The 12,012-nt window shown below is 51.8% G+C and overlaps 4 protein-coding genes across 4 annotated transcripts; 1 reads left to right on the forward strand and 3 right to left on the reverse strand.

Annotated features, from left to right (window-relative positions):
* Positions 1 to 620: 620 nt before the first annotated feature.
* T069G_11180 (tetratricopeptide repeat domain-containing protein) lies at positions 621 to 2,501 on the reverse strand (the record flags this gene model as incomplete). Its single annotated transcript, XM_056178385.1, has 7 exons — positions 621 to 641; positions 761 to 1,006; positions 1,076 to 1,594; positions 1,650 to 1,811; positions 1,870 to 2,205; positions 2,277 to 2,426; positions 2,487 to 2,501. The coding sequence occupies 7 exons, from the start codon at positions 2,499 to 2,501 to the stop codon at positions 621 to 623; spliced, it is 1,449 nt and encodes a 482-aa protein (XP_056023259.1).
* A 4,221-nt stretch (positions 2,502 to 6,722) lies between these two features.
* T069G_11181 (heavy-metal-associated domain-containing protein) lies at positions 6,723 to 8,070 on the reverse strand (the record flags this gene model as incomplete). Its single annotated transcript, XM_056178386.1, has 5 exons — positions 6,723 to 7,240; positions 7,395 to 7,472; positions 7,551 to 7,680; positions 7,818 to 7,846; positions 7,944 to 8,070. 5 exons carry the CDS (start codon positions 8,068 to 8,070, stop codon positions 6,723 to 6,725), a joined length of 882 nt encoding a protein of 293 aa, XP_056023260.1.
* Positions 8,071 to 8,429: 359 nt separating this feature from the next.
* T069G_11182 (ribosomal protein l13 domain-containing protein) lies at positions 8,430 to 9,041 on the forward strand (the record flags this gene model as incomplete). Its single annotated transcript, XM_056178387.1, has 3 exons — positions 8,430 to 8,450; positions 8,523 to 8,555; positions 8,595 to 9,041. 3 exons carry the CDS (start codon positions 8,430 to 8,432, stop codon positions 9,039 to 9,041), a joined length of 501 nt encoding a protein of 166 aa, XP_056023261.1.
* A 442-nt stretch (positions 9,042 to 9,483) lies between these two features.
* Positions 9,484 to 10,467, reverse strand: T069G_11183 (uricase domain-containing protein; the record flags this gene model as incomplete). Its single annotated transcript, XM_056178388.1, has 2 exons — positions 9,484 to 9,617; positions 9,678 to 10,467. 2 exons carry the CDS (start codon positions 10,465 to 10,467, stop codon positions 9,484 to 9,486), a joined length of 924 nt encoding a protein of 307 aa, XP_056023262.1.
* Positions 10,468 to 12,012: the final 1,545 nt, after the last annotated feature.

The raw sequence follows: 12,012 nt of genomic DNA on the forward strand, positions 1-12,012 counted from the left end.
ACCATCGTCTTCTTCGCCCAGACAAGGCCGCATAGCCCGTCTTTTTTCTATCAAGCATTCATCTTTTGCACTGCCCCTTTGCCTGTCCCAGTATGAAGACATGGGAGGAAACCCCCGCATCCCCATATCAGAACCATGTTTCTCGCTCAGCGAGGTCCATCTTCAACAGGGACATCATCCATATATAAGAAAGAACAAAGACGACCAAAACAGAAACCCCCCACCAAGGGCCCATTACTTAACACTGCCTCTTCTGCTTCGGTTGCCCGCTACATCATATGCCAAGAAAAACCAACGGCACAGCAAGAAAACTTCATTCCATGTGTCCCAGTACAAACGCACCAATAGAGAAAAAAATACGAGAAAGAAAAACAAAAAGAAAAGAAGTAAAGAGGCACTTTACAGTGTCGCAGTCTGTCTAAGCATCTGCAATCGAAGCATCTCGAGAGCAACAACGTTGAAAAAACCGAACAAGAAGAAAAAACGGGAAGCTCTGTCGCTATTGTGTCGTAATCGGTATCATGACCTAGGAAAATAGTCCGTTGTGTTCTGTCGAGAGCATCGGATAGGGTATAATTGCATCGTGCATATATATAAAGAGAAGAAAAAGAAATCCAATTTTAAACTTCGATGACCCAAACCTAGAAAGAAAGAATGTTAGACCAATTAAACTGACCAAATCGCAGCATGCCAAAAAGGGAAATGGGGTGTGTAATCCTCAAGGCAGCAGCAAACTCTAGGCTCCAAAGGTTAAGCTTACCTCCATCTTGCCAACATCCAGCCTCTGTCTCTTTGCAAGGCTCTTTGCGCTCTGGATGGCCACGTCCAAGTCGTCTTGGTCGCCCATCGTAATCATGTCGTCTGGGACATCTTCATCCTTCATCTTGATCTTGAATCGCTTTCGCAGCCCAAACTTGTCCCGGATGCGATCCACAAAGTCCGAAAACTCGATCGATGTACCAATCATGATATACCTCACATCGTCTGCATGAACCTTGACCCGAATCTTGCGAATATCGGGTCGTCGTGAAGCCGCACGGGATGGTCGAGATACAGATCCAGGACCACGTCGCACATTGGATACCATCTCGAACTCGCCCTCGTCGAAAGACCCGTAGTCATAATCCGAGCCTTCATCGTCATCGTCGTATCGTCGAGACCGAGACTGTTTGCTTCCCCGAGAGCTCTCACCATACCCATCGTACGATTCATCGCCGTATGGGGATTCTTCTTCAATAACCCGCTGTCTCCGAGAGGGCTCTCTAGTGGAGAAGCCTCTGGCAGGTGCAGCCGATACCGAGCGCGAGTGTTTCGGGATGCGGTCCTGTGGAGATGGAGCCTTCTCATACCTCCTGCTGCTCTCTTGTGTCTGGATGCTAAGCTTCGCGGGGTTCGCCCTCCCTCCAGAGTTGCGTACAGAAGCACCCCGAGATGGGAGGCGGTCGTTCTCTGGTGGAGGTGTGGGAGGAAAGTTATTGCGGTTGGTCGGCGGTTCAGACTGCTGTCTTCGGGATTGGATGCCTGGCTTGACCAGGTTTGTCGCCGCAAAGGACAGGTTTTCGCTCGGTCGGTCGTCTTTGGCTTCCGATTTGGCCTAAGGAGAAACTGATGAGCAAACGAAGTGCATGGGCCGGGGTTGAAGTACTCACATTCTTGATCTCGGAACCGGCGAACCCGGTGAATGCATTGGATCGGTCTGAGGCTGCAACTAATCTGGCCTTGCCAAGGTAGTCCTTGGTCTTCAGGTTGCGAACCTTGGCTTCGTTGGGTCGATAAACGACACCCACAGGAATGGAAAACACGGTATAGCCCTATTGTCATTGTAAGCCAAATGTTTCTCCCTCCACAGACATGTTGGATAATGCTGACCTCGGCCTCCTCTCGAATAGCTTCGTCAATGACGTTGTGGTCTTCGACGACCTTTTCCTTAACGGCATACGCCAAATCTTGCATACCGGCCTCCTTCTGCTGTAGGTAGATGTAGCATAATCCTCGGTTGAATAGGACCTCGCACGAGTATAGCTTGAAGAGAAGACCCAGTTGGGCATAGTCGATCACGCTGTTACCTCGGAGATACAGCAGGGTATCGTTGAAGTTGGCCAAGGCCTCTTCGAAATCGCCAAGCAAGAAATTTGAGACGCCCTGCTGAAAGTAGGCAACAGCTAGGTACTGATCCAGTCGGATGGCTCGTTGGTAACACTCGACCTAGGGATAGCACAAACGCACAGGTTAGCAGGACAGATGGAAGCGTTGCTGGGAAGAAAGGTGTAGCCTACTGCTTTCTCATGCTCGCCCAGAGTGGCATGGATGACACCCATGTTGAAGAGAATCTTGCTCGTGTCGGCGATCTTGTCAAACTCTCCAAGGGCATCGTCGAACTCATTGTTGTCGTAACGACCTAGGGCCGCGACCCAGGTCTCAATCTCCTAGAAGCCCACGATATCAGCATTCGCCACGCCATCATCGACAACGACTACCTCTCTTACCTGTTTCAACGACATCGTATCTTTCTATATGTGAGAGCACACTGTTGGTGGCAGAGTGGCTGGCTGAACACCGGCGTATAGACGAATATATATCCAATGCCCACAAAGGAATTGGCGCCTTAGAAAGCTGGGGCCTAAGTGAGACAAGGGACACCACGGCCTATCGGGCTTCGGCACTTGGAGGGGGTAAGGACCAGCTTTAATTGCAGCGTGCTATCTTGTCAGATCAGAGTCCAATGTCTTTTTGGGTTCCGGGATGTTCAGTTCCCCCGCCCTTGGCTGGTATTGGCTCAAGAGATTTGTGCGAGGCGGGTGTACCTTGGCGAGGTGTGGCGCGAGCCGAGGGAGATCCCGTGATAATCCTCGAAGCTATCGACTCCCAGAATCGACAGTCGGAGAGATTTTCTCAGGCCACCGAGACGCACTGTTTTCTTCTCCTCGCTTAAACGTCAAGAAGCCTATTATTGTCTCTGCAAGTCGGAGACAACTTGGGTTGCTATTAGAAAACCCCGAAATCGAGCGAGTGTATACGAGTCGCTACTCCGTGCTCTATGTGTCGACAGAAGGGGAGCAACAAATTCGTGGGGTATGTGTACAACAAGCGGTGCTGATCTGTAAGATGTCACCCGATTATTTTGGCGCTCCCTGCGTGTATCTTCTCTGTGTTGCAGCGTGAAGAATCCGGCCGGCCGAATGATTGAATTTTTTTTATTTTTAGATGTCCTGGCCCCCCGGAGCAATGAGTGAATTAAGTCGAGCTGACGATGAAAAGCAGAAAAAAAGATTGTAGTGTTCCCAGAGGTGGACGACGGGTTTTGCGGCGCTATCGACAAGCCAAGGTGACGGGCCAAGTAGCGTGCATTTGGGCTGGGAAGTTGAACAAAAAAGAGTGAGTGACGAGTGGAGAGAGGACGAGGGGCAATGGGCGTGGCGTGCAGTAGTAAAATGGAAAATTGGGACTCGGAGCTTAGCATGGGATGGTGGAACTGGGAACTGACCTGCCGTTCTCTGGGGGGTGCCACGGTTTTGGACATGGGCTGGTGAAGCTTCACCTTTGTTCCAAATCTCACGAGGGGGTCAGTGAGCGGCCAAACGCCGTGCCAGGGGGCAATCCGGGAAGGGGGTACGCAAGCCAGCCTGAACGGAGTGTACGGAGTAGAGTGTAAAGCTGTGCCCCAGCCTCGGCATTGGCCTTGACTTGGCCTTTGAAGACGTGTACAAGTGCAGTGCAGTGAAAATGTGACATGAGAGGTCGATGGTCGTCGTGGAACCAGGGGTGGCGGGTCTGCCTCCCTGTGTCGCAGGTCGATACCAGGTCTACCGGTGGCTTGCACCATCGTGTGCCAGTCGATTTTTCGTCTGTTTTCCTGCTACCGATGGCTCCGTATTAGAGACGCTTCGCCTATTAGAGCAGTCCATCGTGTTTGGCTGGTTATTTGGTCTCGTTTGGGCGCACAGGTAACTGTATCTGTATGTGAGGTTATTGCTTGCTTGCAGCGGACCAAGCGACAAGGCTTACCATTTCCAGCACCTCGATCATCCCAACCCTGCCCAAAGCAGACTACCTGCTCGTACATGTCGGAGCAGAGTTACCGGCAGAGTAGCGTTGTGTGTCCAGCAATCTGCTTACAAGGTACAACCTCAGCTCTTGGCGGCGATGAATCAGGTAGGTCGCGAGCCCGTGTGTGTGTCGATACGGCAAGAGAGTCGAATCATGCCCATCCGCATAGCCTGTTTGGCTGTGGTGATTCGTTTCTTTGTTTAATGTCGTAGTTTTGTTAGTGCTGGATCGCTTGGTTGGATGAAGTTGGTTCAATCCTTCCAGCCACGTGCCCGCAAAACGTGGAATACGTACATGCACTCCATCTCAAAGAGAAAGAGCAAGCCAACACGAGTTGCCAGACAATCTTATCAATCAGCCTCGTTTCTTATCCAGATAAGATGCAATCTATATCATTTCGACTTCCATCTTGCTCATCATCATAACCTCTTTTCTATCTACTCATCCAACTCTCGTGCATCTTCTTCTCATGCCCCTTAAAAATCCATCTCAACATCCAGCACGACACACCCATAGAAGTAGCTGATGTGATGCTTCATATTTCGGCGCTCTTGCTGTCCATGGTCCCTCCTCCGCGCAGCCGATCGATGGGCCGCATATGCAACTGCAGAGAGCTAGCACTCAGCACACAGGGTCCAATTTCCCAAGCCAACAAGCTGTGCTATTCTGGGACACACGGCGTTGCAGTTCCCGAATCGATGTGCCTGACAGCTCCGCTAATTGGCTCTCAGGGATCAGAGCTCGCGGCCAACGACGGCGCGTACCTTTTTGCTGACCCTTGCCGTCTGCCAGCCCTGGTTCAGCCACCTCCAGAGAGGAGTGAAAAGGTGCTCGACGGGCTGCCAGCCACGCAACGCACTGGTCTCCCTTCCTGGCCAACATGAGAGGAACAAGATGTCATGGCCCGCGAGTCGCTGCCAGGCCAGGCCCGGCTCTTTGGGCAGCGAGAGCCAGCGGCGTGGGTGAAAGTGACTAGAGGCAGAGCTACTAAGCGCCCTGAATACTGTTGGCTTGTGCTCATCTGCAGGCTAGCTTATTAGCTCCCTCAATCCAATCTACTCATCACCCAATGCCGCGATGAGATTGGACAAGATGGTTACTTCGCGCTCGAATTTCTCCGTTCGACGCAGATGATGGTGTCATGACTGATGGGCTCTTATTCATCTCCCAGGCTATTTATAACTACCAGTTGCATATATCCCACGCATCCGACGGCGAGATGATAGAATCATCAACTTTCACCGCCGGATCACCGCGAGCACATGAGTGGGTAGCGGACCTGGTGCCTCATTCTGGGTAGAAAAGCTGGGGTTCCCTTGACATTCCATGCTTTCATCACCACTAATGCCATGCATCACGGCCACTTGGCGTCATCCTGTCGGTCATCCTGCGATGCAGCGGGCGGCAACAGTTGGCCGAGCGAAATGCGAGATAACCTCGTTAGACCCCCCTCACATACCTATTGGTCTACACCCGGCATTGCTTCGCGTCATCCTTGGACAAAGGTCTCTTGAGCCATGCTATTTCTATGTCCACAAGCACTAATACTCTGCTCGCTCTCCTGATGTGAAAGCCGATGCTTCATGCCAGCTAGCGAATTCTATCACAGCATTTTCCCACACTCTTGGTCCGTGAAATCGTTCTTATTAGCTCTGTACGCGCCGAAGATGCTGCAGCTAGGCCATGGAGCTCAATAGGTCTTTCGGCACGGCAAGCTAAAACATTGATATCACCATCCCTCGCCTGCTGTCCAATGTGACGATGAGAGCTTTGCGAGAGCGGCCTCAGGATCGGGCCAACAGCCTTGCAGCACTTGCAAAGGGGTGGTGTAATAGAAAGGGTGTGAGTTTAAGGCGGACAAGACGTGGAATATTCGAAAAGAGATTCCCAGCCAGTGGTGCCACCGTCAAAGCTTTATCATCCGATCATCTGCTGAGGACAAGACACGGGGTGGTCATTGTCACAATCTTGGCGTTTATGTTTATCACATCCAGCTACCCCAAGAGTGCAGTATCTAGCTGTCAAACCCGCGTGCCGGGACATGACCTCATTGCCTTTGATAGCCGTTTCACAACAGGCTGATAAAGCGCCCTGACACTTCTCAACGCACGCACACTCATCTGAGGTCTGGAGAATACTCAAGTGTAAGCATTCGATCAGCCTTGCGCTTTGGCCCTTGGCATTCTACTGTACGCCCAACATAAGATGTCATGCGTACAGATACTTTGTACATTTACAAGACGCCGCGGGAGACACCACGCATGAACTGAAGCTGTTTCAGTGAGATTGAACTTGAGGACCGTGCTTCGGCATTCCCGCCTTGGGGTTGACGATGTCGATCCCCCCCCGTGGTTTCCGCCGTTACAGGTTAGCAATACGCTGTTTCTGAATCCCTGCCCAGCATGAAACTGTCAAATGAGCTCTTGCGATAACGCCCCGCTATCGTAGTGAAGATAGCTCGGGTAGTTTCAACTCTCAGGTGCCGGCTTATACAACCTCCTAGTGTTATGAATTGATGAGATTTGTAGGAGATTGTGAGATAAGCTTAAAAGAACAAAGGAAGAGGAAGCAGAGGGGGATGGCTTAGAGAGCTTGGCAGCAGAAAAAAATCGCTTTGCTCATTCATTCATTTTACTTGTTTATCCAAAATAGGTTGGCTGTGTTGTTGTATCGTGTTACAGCATTCCCTTCTTGACCTCATCCTCTCTCTCTTCCCACAGCGTCTTGCCCGTGCAGGAGCAGACGGTCTTGTCATTATCCCACATACCCGCGCTTCGCGCAATGACGCCGACTACAGTGTTGTCGTCGTTCTTGAGCGGCTGCGTCTCATCCTGTCTGGTGAGGACCATGGCATGGCCAATGACTTCCCAGATCTGAAAGGCGTGGTCCACAAACGCAGATCCGCGGCCGTCCTTGGAAACCTGAACAATCCCCAGAGATCCCTTGGGCTCCTCCTTTTCGCCCCCAGACCAGATTGGGCCAGTAGATTCAGCGCCGTCCTTGAGATCTCCAAACTCACGAATGGTTGCCCGATAGGTGCCGGGAGCAACGCCCCTTATTGTGAGATCGATCAATGTCCGGTCAGGGCTAACTTGCACCATTCTAGCGAGGCCTCTGACTTCCCGGCTGGTATCATCCTCGTCGTGATGCTCCGCTTGGTCAGCGAATGTCTCCAGGATGCTCACGGCGGCGCCTGAATAAACAATGTCCGTGTTAGCCACCTGTTTCTAAGGCCAATCGATTGGCATTGACGAAACATGAAAGGTACACCCCCCGTGGAAAAGGGGCCACCATCATGGCAAATTCATGGAAGCTTAGGCTTAGCAGTCAAGATTTGTGAAACGTACTGTTGGAAGCGCCGGATCCGCGAAGGATGGCGTCTCTCCCCGTAGCTTGGATGGCCTCGACGATGGCCGATGGTGCGACTGCGGCATGGCCCGATGCGTTAGCAGATGTGTAGAGATGATGCCGTGGAAGTGGCATGCTCATGATGCCATGCTCACCAGATCCCTCGACTGATACCAGCTGGTCCTTGAGGTTTCCCTCGACCTTGGTGATGCCATCGAGTTTGTAGAGAGAGTCTGAAACGGACTTGACGCAGCCGTCGCAGGATAGCGGGACGGCGAAGAGGGTCTGTTTGCCCAGTGTTTCATCAGCCTCTCAAACGCTCCATGGACTGTGCACGTTTCTTTTTCTTTGTTTCGAAAAGAACAGAAAAGAAAAAGAAAGAAAAAGAAAAACTCTTTCTAGAGTCAAGGCAGAAGCCATACCTGGAAGCTGTGCTTGACAGCCATGTTGCCTGGTTGGTTGAAGCTGTCAGTCAAGACGCGGGGCAGTTGTAAACCCAGCTTGAGTCAAAGCTGGGAGTTGAAGCTCGCCAAAGTGGCAATACGTACCGGGTGTCGGAGCGCTACTAGTAGGGCTGGCAGAATGAGAAGCTCTGTATCGGTACGCTGAATAGCCAGCAAAGAGGCCAAATGAAGCTGCCAGAATCTTGGAAGACGCAGCGTTCCTAAGCGCCATTTATTTCAAGGTGAATGTTCCGAGTATTTGCACTCCAGTGCTTTGAAATCCACTGCAGTGATGCCATAACGCCGGGATTACACGGTCCCGTCCGGAGGGTGGAGCCGCAAGCAGAGCTTCTGATGGGAAATTTTGGCTTATCCAAAGAACGATAACGGGAAGGAGGTCATGTGACTTACATACGATAAGATGAGTCAGCAATTGGATATGCAAACTTTCGAGGGTCGAGGTTCGTGATACTGCCCGCTTTGTAGGTTGGTGAAGCGTCCACTCACGGTGACATTCTCACCGGTGCTTATCGCCTCGAGGCCTAGGTTCTTGCACAAACTTGGACCTTCAATTACTGCAAGATACACAATATGTCGCAGACCGTCGGCCTGGTAAGCCTTTCCAGCTTCTACAGCCAGCCAGCCAAATATCTGGAATTCTTCTTCTAACAATTGCTCCAACAGACAAGGCTCGCCTACTCTCGAGTATGGCACCAGGTTTCCGCCTCAACCCCTCACCCGACTCTCTCTACCCAGCCCAATGTCACTCCTCCTTCTCTCGGCCGCCTGGCGTCCCGAATCGCCGTCCTGCTCATGGGCAAGCACAAGCCCACCTTCGACCCTTCAACCGACTGCGGAGACTACGTTGTGGTTACGAATTGCGCCGCCCTACACACCACCGGCAACAAGAAATGGCGCAAAAACTACTACAGACACAACACACGGCCGGGTAGCCTCAGGACTGTGACAATGGACGTGCTCATGGAGAAGCACGGTGGCAGCGAGGTGCTGAGAAAAGCTGTTAGCGGCATGCTGCCCAAGAACAGGCTGCGGGACAAGAGATTGGCGAGACTCAAGGCGTTTGAGGGCGAGGCGCATCCGTACAAGCAGAATGTGATACGGTTTGGAGGAAAGGCTGTGGGGTCGGAGGGGTGGGATAAGATGGTGGAGGCGATACGGAACACGGATAAGGATAGGTTATGAGGATGAGGCGGGAGAAGGGGAAATGATGATGATTATGACGATAATCTTGTAAAGATTGGTTGGTGCTACTTGTATTATATGTTTTGTGTGTTTGACGACTCCTGGATGAAGGATGTGGGATGAAGAAGATCTCATAGAAAACTAGAGGGTTGAGGTTGAGGGAGAAAATTGTAAAGTACATATACAAAACAAACACATATCACGCAGCAGATTTGAAATACGATGCAGCTACAAGACGATACTTGTCAAATGTAATCCAATTGAAAACAAAACGCTATAACCAAGCTATCTGCGCACTTTGTCGCAGTAGCCGTTCATGACTATCATGGTAATCCATCCATCTAATGTCCTTGATCCAACATTGGCGCAACCCAAGGCGCCAACATTTACCTATTTAAACATGTAATTGATATCTCTTTTTTTCTGAATTTTTTGAATTTTTTTACAGGTGCGAGTCGCGGCTGGAGGCAGCGCCGCGAGCAACCTCGCATTTGATGAGGCCGTTGGGGTTTGACTGGGGGACGTAGACCTCGGCATCCTTGCCAGTGTTCTTAATGCCCTTGTGCCAGCTCAAATCTGTAGGGTTTCATTAGCAATTGCAAATCTTCCGTATTTCTATGTGAATGAAAGACTTACCGAGCTCGAAAAAGTGCTTGTTGGGCAGCGAGTAGGTGACCAGCTCCGTCTCTGGTACGGCTCCCAGAATTTGCTCGCACATCTTGTACATGGTGTTCTGCACGCTGGCGCTCTCATCCTCGGCGAATCTCGTCAGGGTGATCTCGCGGGCTTGCTCCCACGCTGGATTGAACTTGGGGACTGCCTCCCGCACGGCCGCGACATCTGCAAAGGTCTTCCACTTCCAGGTGGCGTCAACGTCGGTGGACAAGATTCGATCCCAGGTCTCGCCCAGAGTGGTGTACTCGTCCCGCACGAAGCCATGGAATGCCGAGCCAGTGCTCTTGAGCACAGTCAGGCCCTCAATGCCGCTGTTGATGACGATGCCGCCCTTGCGAGTGATGCGGGCCTCGACGTTGCGCGTCTCCTGGCCGTCGCGCAAGAAACTGTGAGGATGCGGCTTTCCACGAACCTCCATGCGCGTCCAGCGGTGCGTGATGACCTTGACGTTTGCGGCGTGGATGTGGCTGTAGGTGTCGATGAAGTGGGAGCCGAGGATGGCGGCGAAGAGCTCCGGGGGGTTGACGGGGTTCAGCTTGGCGGTGATGAAGATTGTGTTCTTGATGGAGTCGGTGGCGACGACGACGCTGTTGTCGCCCTTTGTGTAGGAGACGTCGATGTCGCCCTCGAGGAGGCAGCTGACGGTCATTTCGGTGACGGTGTGGATGCCGGTGGCAGCGTCGCGGTCGGTCTTGAGCACGCGGACGTTGTCCTTGCCATAGCGGGCAGCGGAGACGTGAGCGGTGGCCATGATGATGAGATGAATTGGGTTGTTTGTGTGAAGTTGAAGCTGGTGATTTACTCGGGGGGAGAGAGTTCAATGGAGAGGAGAGAGCTGGTGGCGGAAGTGTCACGGAGATTGGAAGCGGCAAGCAAACAAACCAAGATGTCAACGATCACAACACTCAGCAATGAAGCTAGAGAAAAGATGGATGCAAGTTTGATCTACAAGGAGCGTGGCCTAGATATATATAGCACATGCCCGTTGGTTACATGTGCACCCGGAGGGCAGCATGAGATGATTCCATATCCACTTTCCTATCTGACACGCGCAAGATAGCTATCGGACATCGCCTCACATTGACTTTGCACAATAAGCAAAGGCAAACAACTCCGATCGACCATGCATAGCACCGGCTCGACTTTCCCGCAAGCGGCATCAGCGGCAAAAAGGGCAAGCCTTCGGGCCATGGCGCGTTGCAGCAGAGCCGACGAGCTGATGAGCAGCAAAAGACAATTGCAAGTCTCCAATGTATGGCTGGTGGGGTGCGACACAAAGAGGCCCGGAGCCCGCCGAATCCCAGACGCGGAGCCCCGGAGGGCCCAGGCAGCTGGATCCTGATAGAAAGCTTGGGTCGGGATCCGGGATTTTTGGCGCTGAGGAGATGGGCCGATGATTTATGGAGGTACTTCGATGTTGGTGGTGCAGCTGGTGGGAAGGGGATGTATTTTGGGGTTCGTGAAATGACCTGATGGAAGCATATTTGATGCCGAATCGAATGAGGGTATTGGGGTTGTATGTAGATATGGATGGCTATCTAAGATGCTGGGGGAATCTCAATCAAGATAAGCAAGGACTAATGTGAATTAGTCGTAGTCAGTTGCGAGCTTGTTAGTCTTTGGTCAGTTTGCCTCTCTTGTGATTTCATCAGATGGGTCTTGAACCAAGTGGGAAATCATTGGTATTGGGGTCGTTATTTCGGCGCAGATCGCTATAGACAGACCCATCAGCCACAGCTTGATGCCATCATGCGATCGGGCTATTGCGCCCCGACGTTTGGTCATTGACGTTACCACGGACGGGTTTTAGTTTAGGTTGCATTGATACAGGCCTGGAAGAATTAGCATTGCTATTATCTGCAAATGGTCATACTCTTCTTTCTCCCTTCTGCACTCTGTTCATGGCATTTTAAAGAGTCAAGTTCATAAATCGCCGACAATAGGGTAGATGTCGCGCAGTAGAAATAGACTGGTACTTCCGTTCTGCTGGTAAAATGGCCCACAGCGCATGTACTGCTGTGCCACACCTCTGCTACTACAGTACAGCCACCAAACCTCATTCACCAGCCATGCATGGATGCTTTCAGCCCGGCCTTTCTGAAATCCTGACGGCTGGTAACGCTTCATTTCAGTCCATCCTCTGCGTCGGTGCTTGATTTGCTGTGTCGCGGGCTCAGCCTCGTCCCCTCGCATGTCTTGACCAGCTTCACAGCCGCGCCCGTCGAATCTGCGCAATTCGCTGTGCTCAGATTTTCGCTCGGCCTTGTGCCTTGTCTTTAGCTTGTCCTTCCGCCGC

This window comes from Trichoderma breve (genome assembly GCF_028502605.1).
Source record: "Trichoderma breve strain T069 chromosome 7 map unlocalized scaffold00008, whole genome shotgun sequence".
Lineage (NCBI taxonomy): Eukaryota > Fungi > Ascomycota > Sordariomycetes > Hypocreales > Hypocreaceae > Trichoderma > Trichoderma breve.